At 35.7% G+C, this 16,126-nt stretch overlaps 1 protein-coding gene across 5 annotated transcripts in view; it reads left to right on the top strand.

The window, feature by feature from the left end:
* Window positions 1–14,885, top strand: part of Senp6 (SUMO specific peptidase 6) — an 87,381-nt gene extending 72,496 nt beyond the window's left edge. For all 5 annotated transcript variants that reach the window (XM_060384700.1, XM_060384699.1, XM_060384702.1 and 2 more), the window contains 6 exons: window positions 1,351–1,775; window positions 9,255–9,358; window positions 11,071–11,159; window positions 12,225–12,293; window positions 12,394–12,544; window positions 14,369–14,885. In XM_060384700.1, the coding sequence (XP_060240683.1) occupies window positions 1,351–1,775; window positions 9,255–9,358; window positions 11,071–11,159; window positions 12,225–12,293; window positions 12,394–12,544; window positions 14,369–14,578 (1,048 nt within the window). In that variant the 3' untranslated portion in view covers window positions 14,579–14,885. The remainder of the gene's footprint in view (window positions 1–1,350; window positions 1,776–9,254; window positions 9,359–11,070; window positions 11,160–12,224; window positions 12,294–12,393; window positions 12,545–14,368) is intronic.
* Window positions 14,886–16,126: the final 1,241 nt, after the last annotated feature.

The following is a 16,126-nucleotide window of genomic DNA, read 5'->3' as shown; positions in this document are numbered from 1 at the left end:
AGGTCTTTGATCCACCTGGATTTTAGTTTTGTGCAGGGTGATAAATACAGGTCTTAGCATTTTTTTAGACCTCCAATTAGACCAGCATCATTTATTGAAGATGCTGTCTTTTCCATTATATGGTTTTGGCTTCTTTGTCAAAAATTAAGTTTCCATAGGTGTGCAATTATTTCTGGGTCTTTGGTTCAATTCCATTGATCCACTGATTCTGTGCCAGCACCATGCCATTTTTATTACTGTTGCTCTATAGTACAGCTTGAGGTCAGGGATGGAGATACCTCCAGATCTTTTATTGTGCAGGATTGTTTTAGCTCTTCTGGGTTTTTTGTCTTTCCATATGAAATTGAGAATTGTTCTTTCAAGGTCTGTAAAAAATTGTGTTGGTATTTTGATAGGAATTGCATTGGCTCTTTTGATCACTTTTGGAAGGATAGCCATTTTCACTATGTTAATCCTACCATAGATCCATGAGCATGGGAGATCTTTCCATTTTCTGATATCTTCTTCAATTTCTTTCATTAGAGACTTCAAGTTTTTTTCATGCTTTGTTAGAGTCACACCAGTTACTTTATGTTATTAGTGGCTATTGATAAGGGTGTTGTTTCCCTTATTTCTCAGCCCATTTGTCTTTTATATACAGGGAGAGCTTCAGATTTTTGTGAGTTAATTTTGTATCCAGCCACTTTGCTGAAGCTGCTTACTAGCTGAAAGAGTTCTCTGGTAGAATTTTTGGGGTTTTCCATTTCTTTTTAAATGTAATGTATTTACATGTTATAGTATAAGACTAGGGATTATTTGAATATATAGTTTTTAATAAGCCTTTCTTTCTTTAACAATAGAAAGAGACACGATAAAAAAAATTTTTGAATGGGTTCCAAAAACAAAAAATTCAGAACATTGTTTGCAAGAGTGAATGTAAAAATCTATAACCATAATTTAATAGTAATATAGGTACCATAGACGCCAGGCAGTGGTGGCTCACACCTTTAATCCCAGTGCTCAGGAGACAGAGGCAGGTGGATCTCCGTGAGTTCGAGGCCAGCCTGGTCCATGGAGTGAGTTCCAGGACAGCCAAAGCTATACTCAGACCCTATCTCAGGAAAACGTGTGTGTGTGTGTGTGTGTGTGTGTGTGTATTAATGTTAGGTACTATAATAATAAGTAGTTACATAATTCTACCAACAAATTAGTGGACGTTGTATGTTAGTTACTGATTAAATAAGCAAGTGACAACAGTTATAAACAATACAAAAAATTTAGAAGAACAGTGTTCACAAACTTGTAAAAAAATCATTTTGATTGATACTTGACAAATATCATGACCTTTTCCAATGATGTTTGTTTTTACAGTGCACACTGGTTTTTGGCTGTTGTTTGTTTCCCTGGTTTGGAAAAACCAAAATATGAACCTAATCCTCATTACCATGAAAATGCAGCCGTGCAAAAAACTTCAAGTGTAGAGGACAGTTGTATTTCTTCTGCCAGTGAGATGGACGCTTGTTCACAGAACTCTGCTCCCAAGCCTGTGATTAAGAAGATGCTAAATAGAAAACATTGCTTAGCTGTAACTGATTCAAGTGCTACACAGGAAGAAAGTGAGCCGTGTTACCGGAGAAACACATACAGTGTGAAATGTAGTGTGAAAAAAAAAAATCATGCTTTAAGTGAAAATGAAGAACCAAATAATGAAGAATCTGCATGCCGGGAAGTTACTGATAGAACTGAAAGCGAGAATGCCCTACAGGATGAATGCTTAAACTCTGAACATCATCCAGGTATGTACTGATAGATTATGAAAGGGTAAAAGATTTCAAAGGACAATTGTTAAAGTGATGTATTTTCTCTTGTCAGGCTTACTGAGATACGTAGTGAGAATTTTGGAATTTTGTCTTCATTTAAAAGACACGGAACTATTATAAGAATATGTTTTCATCTTATTCCCAGGTGTGGGGATATGAGGCTGCTCTGCAGAATCTAACTATGATTTGCCGTGTGTTCTAGAAGAGGCATGATATTGCCAGTTGCAGGTAGTTTCTGCAATTGTGCGATATTTAGAAATCTGGGGACTTGAAAGAGGATATGTAAATCCTAGGGCCCTAAGAAGCAAGTGGGTTGTTGGTTGTTCTTGGTCCTGTGCAAAGAAGAAACAACAACAACAAATTTGATATCCTGCTGGGGAAGATCAAACTTAACCCTAAGGGGCTCAACGGTAGGAAGCAGTTTAATGATAATTTCGCCCACTTTTCAACCCTGACTTTATTCAGGGATCTCTTTCCTTTTCTATCTTTTCTATCTTTTCTCTCATAGGGGTTGAAACTAGTGTGAAGGTGGGGCATAAAGGGTGAAAAAAAGAACCCATAAAATAACACTCATTGGCCACAGAGGTAGATTTTACTTACAACGCCATTAACTCATGGGTATCGCTTAAGTTATATTAATGTATTCAGTCATGAAGTCACTGAGACGAACAACATTTAGAATCCTTCCATTATGCAAAGACTGGTCTCTTAGTCAGTCAGTCTCGTGTTTACCCCTAGAAGCAGAAGTAGCACCTCTGGTCTGAAACTGATGCACCACTGAAAAATTCTTGTGTAGCAAGTCATGGACACACTAAAATTGTCATACCATTACCTTCCAGTGTCTAGAGAAGATATGTGTTAAAAGTTACTTCATGTGTGTGTTTGAGTTTCGTTTCCTTGATACCACAAGTGATAGATGCAATAACTCAAAGGAAAAAAAAAACCTTCAAATTTATAATTCTCCAAATATTTCTTTTTTTAATCTTTTTTTATTTTTTATTAATTACAGTTTATTCACTTTATATCCCCCATAAGTCCCTCCCTCCTCCCCTTTTAGCCCTCCCCTCCAAATATTTCTTTAAGAGAGATTTAATCTAGAGGTGCAAGCTCCACATTTTTCACTTATAAGAGCCTGAAATGATTTTAGTTCATAGAAAATTTCTTATGTTCAAAATATACAGTAATTGCATGAGTTTAACATCCAAGACAAATGCAGTCTTCACAATTTTCAGATTGATGTATTGAATTCAAATGGCCAAAGGTAGAAAGTAAAGCTTTCTTTTTCTTTTTCTTTAGCAGCTGTGATTTTTAAAAACTTATTTATTTTTTTAATATTTATTACAATTTATTCACTTTGTATTTTAGCTGTAGCCCCCTCCCTGGTCCTCTCCCATTCCCACCCTTCCTCCCCCTTCCCCCATGTTCCTCCCCTAGTCCACTGATGGGGAGGTATTCCGCCCCTTCTATATGACCCTAGCCTATCAGGTCTCATCAGGACTGGCTATATTGCCTTCCCTTGTGACCTGTAAGGCTGCTCCCCCCACTCCCGGGGGCAGGTGAGCAAAGAGCCAGCCTCATGACAGCGACAGCCCCTGACCTCCTTCCTAGGAAACCCACTTGGAGATTGAGCTGCCATGGGCTACATCTAAGCAGGGGTTCTAGGTTATCTCCATGCATAGTCCTTAGTTGGAGAAAACTTTCTTTTTCAAACAAAAGTTGGGATTCCTGTTCCTCGTTCTCCTTCACTTGGTTCTGTAGGAAAGGGCTACTTCTTTAATGCCATTTTAATTTCCCTTCAGGCCTTATGAATTGGTTCTCATTTCCTTTAATGAGACACTATTATTTCTGGCTTCTTTAGCAGGAATCTAAGATTATGATCAAAAAAAATTTTTTTATATCAAGTCACTTTCCTCTCCAACCCACAAGTACTCAATGTACTGACCCCACCATTACCTAGTTTGTGATGCTATTGCTGTGGTGAAACACCATGACCAAAAGCAACTGACAGAGGAGAGGGTTTATTAGGCTTATACACTTACATCACTGTTCATCATTTGGGGAAGTCAGGACAGGAACTCAAGCAGGGCAGCAACTTGGAGATAGGAACTGATGCAGAAGTCTTGGAGGATTGCTGCTTACAGTCTTGCTCCTCATAGCTTGATCAGCCTGCTTTGTTATTCCAGGACCATCCCGGAATGGTCCCACCCACAGTGAACTGAACTGTGCCCTCTCAAATCAATCACTAATTTAAAAAATGTTCCATGTGCTTTCTTTCCTACAGCCCAGTTTCATGAAGGCACTTTTCAGTCAAGCTTTCCTCCTGTCAGATGGCTATAGCTTGTGTAAAAAACTAGTTTTGTGACCTAACACTAGCCAGCACAGGCATTATTCAGTGTACATATATGTCAAAATATCTTATTCTACCCTGTAAGTTTTTGCAGGGTGGCCCTTCATGCCTGTTGCAGAGAATCAAACCAGGCCCTCACACATACGAGGCAAGCACCCTACCACTGTGCTATAATCTCCAACCCTAAGAATATGTTCAGGTGCATTATGTGTCAATTAAAAAACTTATCTGTTCCATAAAAATCCATAGTACTCAGCATGGTCTCTATCTTGCAAACATTAAATTGTGCGTAGACTTACAAGTTTGTGGGATAAAGTAGGCTATAGGATTTAAAATGTGGATTTAAAATTATGGAAAATTATATATAATGAACATTTTTGGTGCTCTACCAATTTGTATTTGTGAACTAGGAGTTCACAAGTTCTGGTGTGGTAGCTCATGCCTCTAGTCCTAGACCTTGAGAAGTAGGGACAAAATGATCAGGAGTTAGTGGCCAGCCCTAGCTACATAACAAGTTCAAGGTCAGTCTGGTTTATGTTGAGACCCTGTCTCAAAAAGATAAAAGAGGCAAGGGTATGCTGAGCTTTTGTAAGGACATTTTGCTCTACTGAGCTTCATAAGGTACTGTAGCTGTGAGATAAGATGGAAAGGGAAAATAGAACAAGAACAAAAATTGGTCATTAAAAGCAAAATAGATCAAATTTGTGTCTAGGTTATTTTCCAGTCTAGTTCATTAGGATTACAGGTAAGCAAAAGGTAAACAAGCAAGTACTTAACCTGTAATTCTTTCAGTGTTCACATTTTAATTATTGATTTTCTTAAACCTAATTATTTATTTGAAATCTCAAGAACTGGAATATGTATTAAGTATGATTGATTACTTAGGGTTTTCAGCAGAAGACAAAAGGCAGGGAATATGGAAACAGGAAGTGTGGTTATGGGATTTGTTCTTGAGGCCTTGAAATTGGAGCTGATGATGAGCTCAGTGGTAGAGGGCTTGCCTAGCATTTGTGAGGCCCTAGATTCAACCCCCAAAACCATGCAAAAGATAACCTCAAAACCAATATTGTGATAGCTGCTAATTGCCCATATTTGTGAATATATGACTGTTTTGAGTGTTTGTGGAAGATTGGTTCCAGCCCCACTCCCCACGAAAAGGTTACCCTAATTTATGGATGCTCAAGTTTCTAATGTATGAGTATTGTTCATATATGGTATATTTGCACTCTCCAGTAGACTTCTATTTGTTGTGTTTCTAAATATGTAGTTTTTAATCATACTGATGCTTTATTTTTACTCTTATTGAACGCAGGACCTGTACGTGTGAGGCAAGCACTCTCACTCAGCTGTACTCCCAGCCTCTATAATGTATTATTTGGGAAACTTGAAGGGAAAAGGAGCCTCTACACATGTTCAGTGCAAACTATATTTTCCTCCATAAACATATGTATTTATATTATATACATAATATGCATTTATACATAAATAAACAGATAAATACAATTTACTTATACATATATATTTATGGAGGAAAAGTATATATATAATTTTCCTCCACATATATAAATTTATATGTATAAGTCATATGTATACAATTTTTTATAGAAAGCATCTCACCGTGTATACTGGCTGACTTTGAACTCATACAGATCTGCCTTCCTCCCCTGTGCTGTTATTAAAGGTGCACACCACTATACCAACCCCCCTGGCTGCATATATCCTTAATCCGTACTTGGTTGAATGTGGAGATAGAGAGGACTGACTATACTCAAAAGCACTGGATTGTAGACTTGAAATGGTGAATGTTGCATGAATTATATTTTATCACAACTATTTAAGAAAATAGAGAATACAGTTCAATGAAAAGAACACAAAGCCCTGGTGGTCATAAGTACCACCAATGATATTAATAGTCTCTTTTTTAACACTTTAATGTGAGAGCAAATAAATGTCCCCTTGGAGCACAGCTTAGCACTTCACATGCACCAGCTGCAGAGCTTCCAAGTTGCCCCTACAAGTTGTTGTTTGGTTGAGTAGACAGTTAGGTTTGAAGACACAGTCTCAAAACACTAAGAGAGGTCCCCCCCCCATCAGTGGACTTGGAAAGGGGCACGGTGTAGATGAGGGAGGGAGGGTGGGATTGGGAGGGAATGAGGGAGCGGGACACGGCTGGGATACAGTTATTAAATGTAACTGATAAGAAAAAAATAAAATTAAAAAAAAACACTAGGAGAGACTAAAGTACAAAATAATGTTTTATGTAGGTTTATTCATCGTTTTCTTATAGCCTATATATTAGCTTTCCTTTCATATGTATGTGCCTACATTAACTGTATCTTTATAATTAAAGGCAGGGTCTGTAAAACTAGTACCTCACAGAACAATTTGTTGTTTGTGTATGTGATAATACTAATTTTGTTTTCTTTTGTTTTACATCTTGCTTTAATCCAATGTTGGCCACATCCCACAGCTTGATAAGTGGTGCTCAAAACTGATACAGTTGATTTTCCCCCCATTGAGGTTCTGTAGATTTTATCAGATGCTTTGAAGAGGTCATTGGCTCAAAAGTACACCAAGTAAGGGTTTTCTCAAAGCATAACTTTCCCACTTCTGAGAGGATGACTAACTGGTCTTCCAATGATGGCGTATCAACAGTTAGGAGGTCATAAAAAGTTTGTGTCCTGATTTCTGCTTGACTAGCTCAATTCTATTTGGCCTGGGAATATAGTTCAAAAGATAGATTTTAAATGGTTCACATATTTTTAACTCTCAGATCTATGTAGTTAAAAATGTTCACTAATAATGTTACATAATATTCCACAGTAAATGAATGGGATTATGTGTACAGTTTTAAGGCTAGCTGTTGTTGTTTTCAGCTAGACATAATGTAAAGTAATTGACCAAATCGGTGGACATGAGAAACATGTGGGCTTAAAATTTAGTCACTCAGTTAGACACTGGACTGCCAAGATGGCTCATTGGGTAAAAGTGTCTGCCACTAAGGCTGTTAACTTGAATTCAGTTCCTAGAACTCAGTTGTTGGAAGGAGAGAACTGACTCCTGAAAATTATCTATAGATAGATAAGTATGTGTATACACACATACACACATAGTACATATATAAATGGTTTGTTTTTTAAATGATACTTTGGTTTCTAATTTGTTTTAAAATTATTTTTAATTATGTATTTGTGTTTTGGGTATGCACATGTGAGTGCAGGTGCCCTGGCTATCTGCTGTGGCCTAATGTGGATGCTGGGAATTTAACTTGAGTTCTTTTAAAGATGAGTAATATGTGCTTAACCACCGGGTCTTCTCTCCTCTCTCCATCATCCCCTCTCCCCTTGCCCTCTGCTCCCTTTTCTCTTCTTTTCTTTCTTTTTTTATTTAAACTTATTACTTTAATTTATTCACTTACATCCAGATTGTAGCCCCCTTTCTCATCTCCTCCTGGTTCTGCCTTTCTCCATATCTGCCCCCCCCATGCCTCTCCCCTAGTCCTCAGAAAGTGGGAGCCCTCATCCCCTACCAACTGACCCCCAGCCTATCAAGTCTCGTCCGGACTCCCTGCGTCCTCTTCCTCTGTGGCCTGGTAAGGCCACCCCACCAGGAGAAATTGATCTAGAAGCAGGCAACAGAGTCCATGTCAGAGACAGCCCCTGCTTCTCTTGCTAGGGAACCCACATGGAGACCGAGCTGCCTGTGGCCTACATCTAAGCAGGGGGTCTAGGTCCTATCCATGTTTGGTCCTTGGTACAACAGTCTCTGCATGCCCCCCTGGCCCCTGGGCCCAGATTTGTTGGCTTTTTTGTTGTTGTTGTTGTTAAAAAAAGGCCTTGCTATATAGCCCTGCCCGACCTAGAACTCACTGTTTAGACCAGTCTGGCCTCGAACTCACAGAGCCTCTGTCTCTGGAGTGCTGGGACTAAAGGCATGCACCTCTACACCCAGGACTAACCAAGCCCAATCCTGCTTAACTTTTTAAAGTTCCAGTGAAAGTCAGACACATGCAGAGTGGTATGGCTATAGACTATATTATTTTTAAGTGGCTTTAGAAATAGTTTAATTGGTTCAACATAAATACTAATTTATTAATACTTTTTACAGATAAAAATGATTTGCTTCAAGAAATAATCTGATTGTATTAACTAGTTTTAAATTGCCTTGGGATTTGTTTTAGATTTAAACAAATATAAAACGCTTAATTTTTGAAACAGATAAATTGAAGAGGTGTGTATAACAAAGGATTTATCATTGTGCTTCATTATTTTATGTAGTGCATTTCTGATTTTAGCATTTTGATTTAGATACCTTTTCAGGAACACATTTTGTTTTGCTTCTTTCTCAAGATTCCTTGTTTATATTAATTAACCTTTCATAGCTTTAATCAAGATTGAAGTAAACTTTTTTTTTCTAAAATACCTAAAAGTCATTCTTTATGAATTTTTTAAATGCTCTACACTGTTTTAAGCAATATTGGTATATGTGGCATTAAAATCTCTTGACTCTGTTGAAATGAACTTTAAAGAATGTCTATTTCAGTTTTATTCTAAGAGTCATTTACTTTTGTGGTATGTGTGGTTTTAAGTTCCATTGAGAAATAATAATATAAATAATCTTAATGTTCATACTTTTTCTTATTTGTGCAGAAGCAATTCTATTTGTACTGTTGTTTTTTAACCTTCATTGTTTCTATGTTTCATCATTTTAATCTTAAAACTATACACTTCTGTTTAATCTGTGTTTTATGGCTTACTGGTTTTGTTTGGGAACTTATGCTTTTTTTAGAATCTTGTGCTTTCTGTTTGTTTTCTGGCACCAGTACAGATATATTTGACACACATCCTTACATGCACACATATTTATACAACCTTGTTTTTATTTTTTCATAAATTTTAGGGCCTGAGTAACGGTTCTGCAGTTGACATCAATCCATGTTTTTATTTAAAGTAACTTACTTTATATTTGTTTTATTAACACTATAGCAGATTTTTTTTTATTTATTGCATCATTGTTACTTGCATTTGTTTTAGTATTCTAGCCTCTGGGTCATAGGCATGGTCCTTGTTTTTTTATTTTTTGCCATATAATGTTCCCTGTTGATATAGATGCCTTAAGCAAAATCAGACTAAACTACGGAGATCAGTCTGCAGAAGGTGGAAAACTGCTTGAAGATGAACTCATTGACTTCTCAGAAGATCAGGATGATCAAGTAAGATCACATACTTTGTAAGAATCTGTTACAGAACCTTAGAACCGGTGACAGAGTTAATAGACTTCTGGATTTGGCTGTATTTCAAAACAAAACCAGTTTTCCAATTAGAAGTTTTCAGGATCCATTTATTAGTGTTCTTGTTAAAACTGTGATACAGGTGTTGAATTCTAATGCTACCTGAGAATATTTTTATATAAAGTTAATTTCTTGGAGTGGGAACTGTATATCTCAGTGGTACAGGGCTTATTAACTATAGACTAGGCCCTCAGTTTAATGCTATTGTATAAAAGAATGTTTTCTTCAAAATATTTATGGGCTATACTTGACCCATGCCCTAACAACATCCGAGAGGCAAGCAGTATAATTTTTAATTATGTACACATAATTGTAGTATTCATAAAAACGGTAAAATTACATTTTTTTTACTTTCCCAGTGCCTTTTTTCTTAACTTATCAGTGACTATTTTCTTTTTCCAATTTAATGTCTATTTATTATAAGAGCATATAATATTTAATTAATATTATCATAGGTGAATATTTCCTGGATCTTATTTGCCCTAATAAATATCATAAACACTTAAAATTAAATTTAATTTTGAAAATGGTTTATTTAAATTGTGAGAAAATTTTGTGAGAAGCTGTAGCATACTTTTTCTAGAAATTTTTTTATTTGTTTGTTTGTTTTTTGTAAGAGGCCATGCCTGCACACTGCAGTATGTATGTGGGAATCAGAGCGCAGTTGCAGGAGTCCTTCTTTCACCATATGGGTCCTTGAGATGAAACTCGGGTTTCTGATTTTCGTGTTAGGATAGACTTTTAGTTGTTCATATAGTAGTGAAGATACTTCATACGTTGTGCTGCACAGTGTATTTTGTGTGTTATCCTGGAGTTTATAATGTGTAGCTATAAGATAATCAGATGAACTAGTTTACATAACAGGTAACTGCTTAAATCAAAATCACCATGAACCATGGCTAAATCGTGGAGAGCCTTGGTATACCTATTTGAAAATGTAGGCTGAGCTGTGTTTAAGGTTTTGAAGTTTTTCACATTTAAACTATTTATATAGACTTTACCTGATGAACTATCAATATACTACGAATATCAGAAATTTGAAGCAAAAGAGCGCTACTGTGCACTTCAAATTGGTGTGTTCATGTGGTGGAAAAGAAAATAAGATGTATTTTCCATCTATATATATACTTAAAAGCCAAGGGGTAATTAAAAAATGACTTTATGTCACAAGAATAAGGGGAAAGGAAAAACTGTAACAAATATCTATCTTTGCCACATGTAAATATCTGAAAGTTTGTCTTACACTAAAGTTTGTGTTATACTAAAGGCCTGGTGAGATGGTTTAGAGGGCAAAGCATTTGTTTCACATACTGATAACCTAAGTTGTGTCCAGAACCCACATAAATTGGGAAGGAGTGAAAACCAACTCCATAAAGTTGTCTCCTGACCTTCACATGCACACATACAATAATATGAAACAAACAAACAGACAAAATCTTAAAATTTTAGTGTTTTAGCATGGGATAAATGAAATTGAGTAACAGGCTGAACTTTCTAGGTCATCTACCTCCTTGGGATTAGAAGTGTTAACACTTTGTTGTAAGGAGTTTTGTTACCTTCAATGCTGTTTTCTTAAATTACTAGTTATATCCATAATAGATTCTTAATAAATAACCAAAGGCTGTCTTTTATAGGATGATAGCAGCGATGATGGACTCCTTGCTGATGAAAACTACAATTCAGAAATAGGACAATGGCATTTAAAGCCTACTGTCTGTAAACAGTAAGCATTGCCTACATCCTGAAAACTGTAAAAAAAAATTTTATTAGAGTCATAGACTAAAACACTACAGAACAATTCTTACTTAAGCAGAATTCATAAGTGCTTTTAGAGTCAGGGAGAAAAAGTTGGTATGGTATTTGAAGTCCAACTGGGAGGCTTTTTTATTTCATTCATTCATTCATTCATTCATTAAGTGTTACAGTACTGCCTTATCTCCCTTTATATTGCTTAGAAAGCATTAGCAAAAACTCCATTAATGGTCCTTGAAAAGCAAACTTTATTTAGAGAAAATATAATTTTGATAGTTCAGAGATCTGTCAGGCCTTATCATTGTAGGTCAGAGTTAGATGTGTGCTTAGCATGTCTAATGCTCTGAGTTCAATCTTTAGCAGGGAGAGGGAGAAGATGAGGTAATGTAGAATGGAGAGAAAAGATCAACATATCAGACTTACTTTGGCACATTAGATTTCCTCATTTATTTGAGTTTACAACATACTTCTACAGAATTAAAATTCTGAAGATTGGATCTGAGTTGAATAGAATGTTCTAAAATAAAGTCTTGCCTAAAAACTATATTGTGTCATAAACAAATTCTTGTGGTTACCTGTTTGGTTTTCTGTAGTAAGCTGTGTTTTACAATGAGGCTATTGGAGGCCAGTGAGATGGTCAGTAAAAAAGGGCATTTGCTGCCAAGCATGATGACCTGAGTAAATAATTCCTGGAGCCCATGTAGTGGAAGGGAAGATCCAGACCCTTCTAGTTGTCCCTCCACATGTGTGCCATGACATATACATGTGCATATATATGCTCACACACAATAATTACTTTTATAGGGTCCCATTTTTATTTTGCTGGAGTTGTGTTACTATTCTGTAACCCAGTGTTTTACATTACCATAGATATCTAAATGTCTTCTTTCTATTATGTTTACTTTACCCCCTTGAGTATTTACTGAAACTAAAGAAAATTTCAAGCTTTTAAATCTTACTAATATATACTATTTTTAATTTTCTTGTATATATGTGACATAATTCATATTTAACTTCTATTATTTCTATGCTCCAGACCTTGTATCCTACTTATGGACTCACTCAGAGGCCCTTCTCGCTCAAATGTTGTCAAAATTCTAAGAGAGTAAGTTCAAAACTATACCCTATCTGTTTGATATACTGTAGCTGAGGCAGGAAGTATATTTACATGTCTGTGTATTCTTGGTACATGTGTGCTGTTGTAGGTATTTAGAAGTGGAATGGGAGGTTAAAAAAGGAAGCAAAAGAAGTTTTTCCAAAGATGTAATGAAAGGTTCCAACCCAAAAGTTCCACAGCAGAACAACTTCAGTGACTGTGGTGTGTATATACTACAGTATGTAGAGAGCTTTTTTGAGGTGAGTTTCATTTCATTGAATCTGATGAACTAATGAAATGTGTAATTTGACTTTTTGTTTAATGAACAAATAAAAAAATCATTTTAAAATGCTTCTAATGTATAAAAATTCCCAAGTTTGAGACTTTTTAAGACATAAAAATACTATAATTATTGGCCACCAAATCCCAGGTTTGTCGATCATCTTTGATCCTGTCCTGTGATTCATGCTGTCTCATTGTCTGTCTGTCCCCATCTACACACACACACACACACACACACACACACACACACACACACACTGCCTCTCCAGTTTTTAAACTCTTGTGTCTTCCCTACCCATACATTGAGTACTTTCCTGACTTCCAGCTCCTTTCCACTATCCCTTCTTCACTCTCGACTGTGGCATGGCTCTGCCCATACCTCTCTTACATTCCTTTAATCACAGTTCATTGAATGAACCTCCAAATCTTATTTTAGCACTTATAATCACGTGTGTACATTCCTCATTCCTGCCACCACTTTCCAAGTCCAGTACTAGTGTCTCTCTGAGCTGCAGTACCAGAGATTGTTGTGCCATCTGCTCTTCAGAGTCATTTCTTTTTTTTTTTTTTTTTTTTTTTGGCTGGTTGATGTTTTATTGGAAGTACAGAAAACAATAATAGGCATATTTACATAAACTTGAGACACGAGATACTTAGAATAAACATCACAATGCCATGTCCAGATTGAAACCAGATAGTGGGGTAGAGAAATCAGCATTTGAATGAACAAGGATAAACTTTACATAGTCCACAAAAACATTATGCCAACATTTCCCCGTTTAAGTCCAAAAAAGACTCATTTTCTTTCAATAATAAAATATTAAAAATAATTATGAAACAGTTACAAAACCATTTGGTAGAAGTTACATTCACCTTGTCCAGTCAAAATGCATTTAGCAACTTAAGAGAAAGTATTCTATTGTCTATCCCATCTTGATGAATTCGGAGTTCTGCACCTAAATAATTTTCTATCCTTATTTGTATTACTGATCTAAAACCATAATTTTAGACCTGCACAACTAATTTTTTAAATTAATTTTTATTTTTTTTTTAAATCTTATTTTTTATTTTTTATATTTTTTTATCAGTTACATTCAGTTACAGTCATTTCTAAAAACTCTAATCATGTTCCTTCAATCAGGTTTATATTTAGTGACCTTGTGTTGCCACTGAGCTAAAGAACAAAACCTTTCTGATAGCCCATACATAGCTGTGTATTGGCTAGTTGGCGGTCATTCTTTTCCTTATTGTGCCATGTTTCCAGGCCTTGAAACACTTTCCTGACGTTTCTGGCTGGATAACATCTACTTACTCTCCAGGCTTGTTTTAAAAATCAGACCAATGGTCTTTATTCTCATTGCACTTCATACTTGTCATACTTTCTTGCTAAGATCAACTGTCTTTTTATAGAGCGTGATGCTGGGGTCCTTTTTTTTTTTTTCAGGCCTAAAAGTAAATACTTGGGGTTTGCAACTGTGGAGACTGTTGCAGTTCTCACTTCTAATTGTACAAACAACTACAAACCATTTGTGAATGTGTATGCTTCTGGTCAAATGAACCTCATTGCAGAAACAGGGTTTGGGCAGAACTCAGCCCAGTAACGGTAGTTTGCCAGACTCTAATCTATACAGAAAACTCCATAGGCCAATACTCTTTACCTCCAGCGCCTAACTCAATCCCCAGCTTGTGAAATGTAACAAGTGAATAGATACTAATACTTAATTTTTGAGTGTTGTTGTAATTTAAACTGAAATGTCACATATTACAATTTTCTAATAAGCATTTAATCTTTTTACTTTCAGAATCCAATACTAAACTTTGAACTACCTATGAATTTGGTGAACTGGTTTCCTCCCCCCAGAATGAAAACAAAAAGAGAAGAAATTCGAAACATAATTCTGAAGCTGCAGGAAGAGCAGAGTAAAGAGAAGAAGCTGCTGAAAGACACTTCCTCAGCAGAGACATCCTTAGGGGATGGAGTGGAGCAATATGCCAGCAGTGTCTCAGAGTGACCAGGAAGCTGGGGCTTGTAGGTTCCACCTGCAGAAATCACATGGCGTTCAACTTTGGGTACAGAAAATACAGAGCTGAAGTGCTCACTACTCAGAGATTTGGGAAGTTAAAGCCTGTAAAAATGTCATATAAGTAATTTCCAAAGGAGTATGTATTAAGTAAAAGTCTGTAAATATGTTAATGAGGCCAATTTTCCAACATTTATAATTATTTTTTTCACTTTTAGGAAGCCTTTGTTATGTATTTTCTGTTAATAGTACTAAAACTGCAACTTCTAAACACAAATAAAATATTTATAGGAGGAAATGATTAATTTGATATTTTTTAGTGAACTTGCATAATTCCTCAGAGTGTGATTTTGTTTCATGGGAATATATATATAAGCATCTATGATTTTTTTTTTAAACCTTTGTTCTAAAATATTCAAAAATGTGAAAGTATAATTGTCAAAGACATTTTAAACTAAAAATGCATCTTTATATGGCTACATAGCAAGAAAAAATTTAATATCTTTTCAATTCATGCTCTTTCATCTGTTCAGAGAAGCCCCAAAATGTAAAATATTTATAATTTTACACAAATACTTAAACAATATTAAGAGCAATCAAAGACAACGCGCCTTGACTTCTGCTACTAAAGCATGTCTGCACTGGCATACACTCTGCGACTCAGGTGAAAACTATCCTGGCAAGTGCAGCTTGAATCTCAAATATCCAATCTTACCTTTGTACTTTATCTTACAGTATGCTGCAACCTGTACGATAGAACTAGTTAAGAAACATTTTTAATCTGTATAAACACAGGAATTCAAATAGGAATTTATTTTTTGTATCTTCTGCTATTTTTTCATTATTTTGTTCTCATTTTGATAAAGTATTAGACTTTTTGCTTAAGTTTTTCTGTGTAAATTATTCTAAATGCAGACGTACTCATTAATTGCATAATGCAGCAAAAGCCCTTACTTTGAATTTCCCACATAGGTTGAAAGATGTGGGGTTGGGCCACTGTAGTTCAGTGGTAGAGTGCATGTTTAACATGCTGGAGATCCCTTGCTTCAATCTCCAGTAGCAAACAAAAATGCAAAAATAGGAAGCTTCTGATGTCACATTTGTCATTCATGTAGAATTCTCACTTGTATAGGTAGAAATTGTTATTTTTTCAAATGAATGGTATATATTTCTTTCTAGTTAAATGTAAGACTTAAAAGTATGTTTTTAAGTCATTTTTATTAGTGAATTTTTAAATGCCCATAAAACAGCAAAAAGTTGAGAAAAAAGGCCATTCTGTCAGCAGATAGTTTACTCTGACGTGGCTGTATCTGGCATTATGAGCCACGGTTTATACTGTTAATGGGCTTAGTAAAATGTTGGGAGAGGTTTGGAGTGGTTGAAAATGTTAACAAAAGACTTATTGCGACTCTAGTGACAAATCTATTAGGTGTAAGGAAAAAAAACATTAGTGCTATCAATTGTGTTTCTTTTTACTTTGACCTACCTTAATTTTTTTATCTCTGATTATTTCCTTTTTAGTAAAACTTTACAGCTGCT

Source organism: Meriones unguiculatus, chromosome 6, assembly GCF_030254825.1.
Source record: "Meriones unguiculatus strain TT.TT164.6M chromosome 6, Bangor_MerUng_6.1, whole genome shotgun sequence".
Classification (NCBI taxonomy): domain Eukaryota; kingdom Metazoa; phylum Chordata; class Mammalia; order Rodentia; family Muridae; genus Meriones; species Meriones unguiculatus.
The sequence above is the reverse complement of the archived record's forward strand: the minus strand, read 5'-3'. Positions and strand labels throughout refer to the sequence as shown.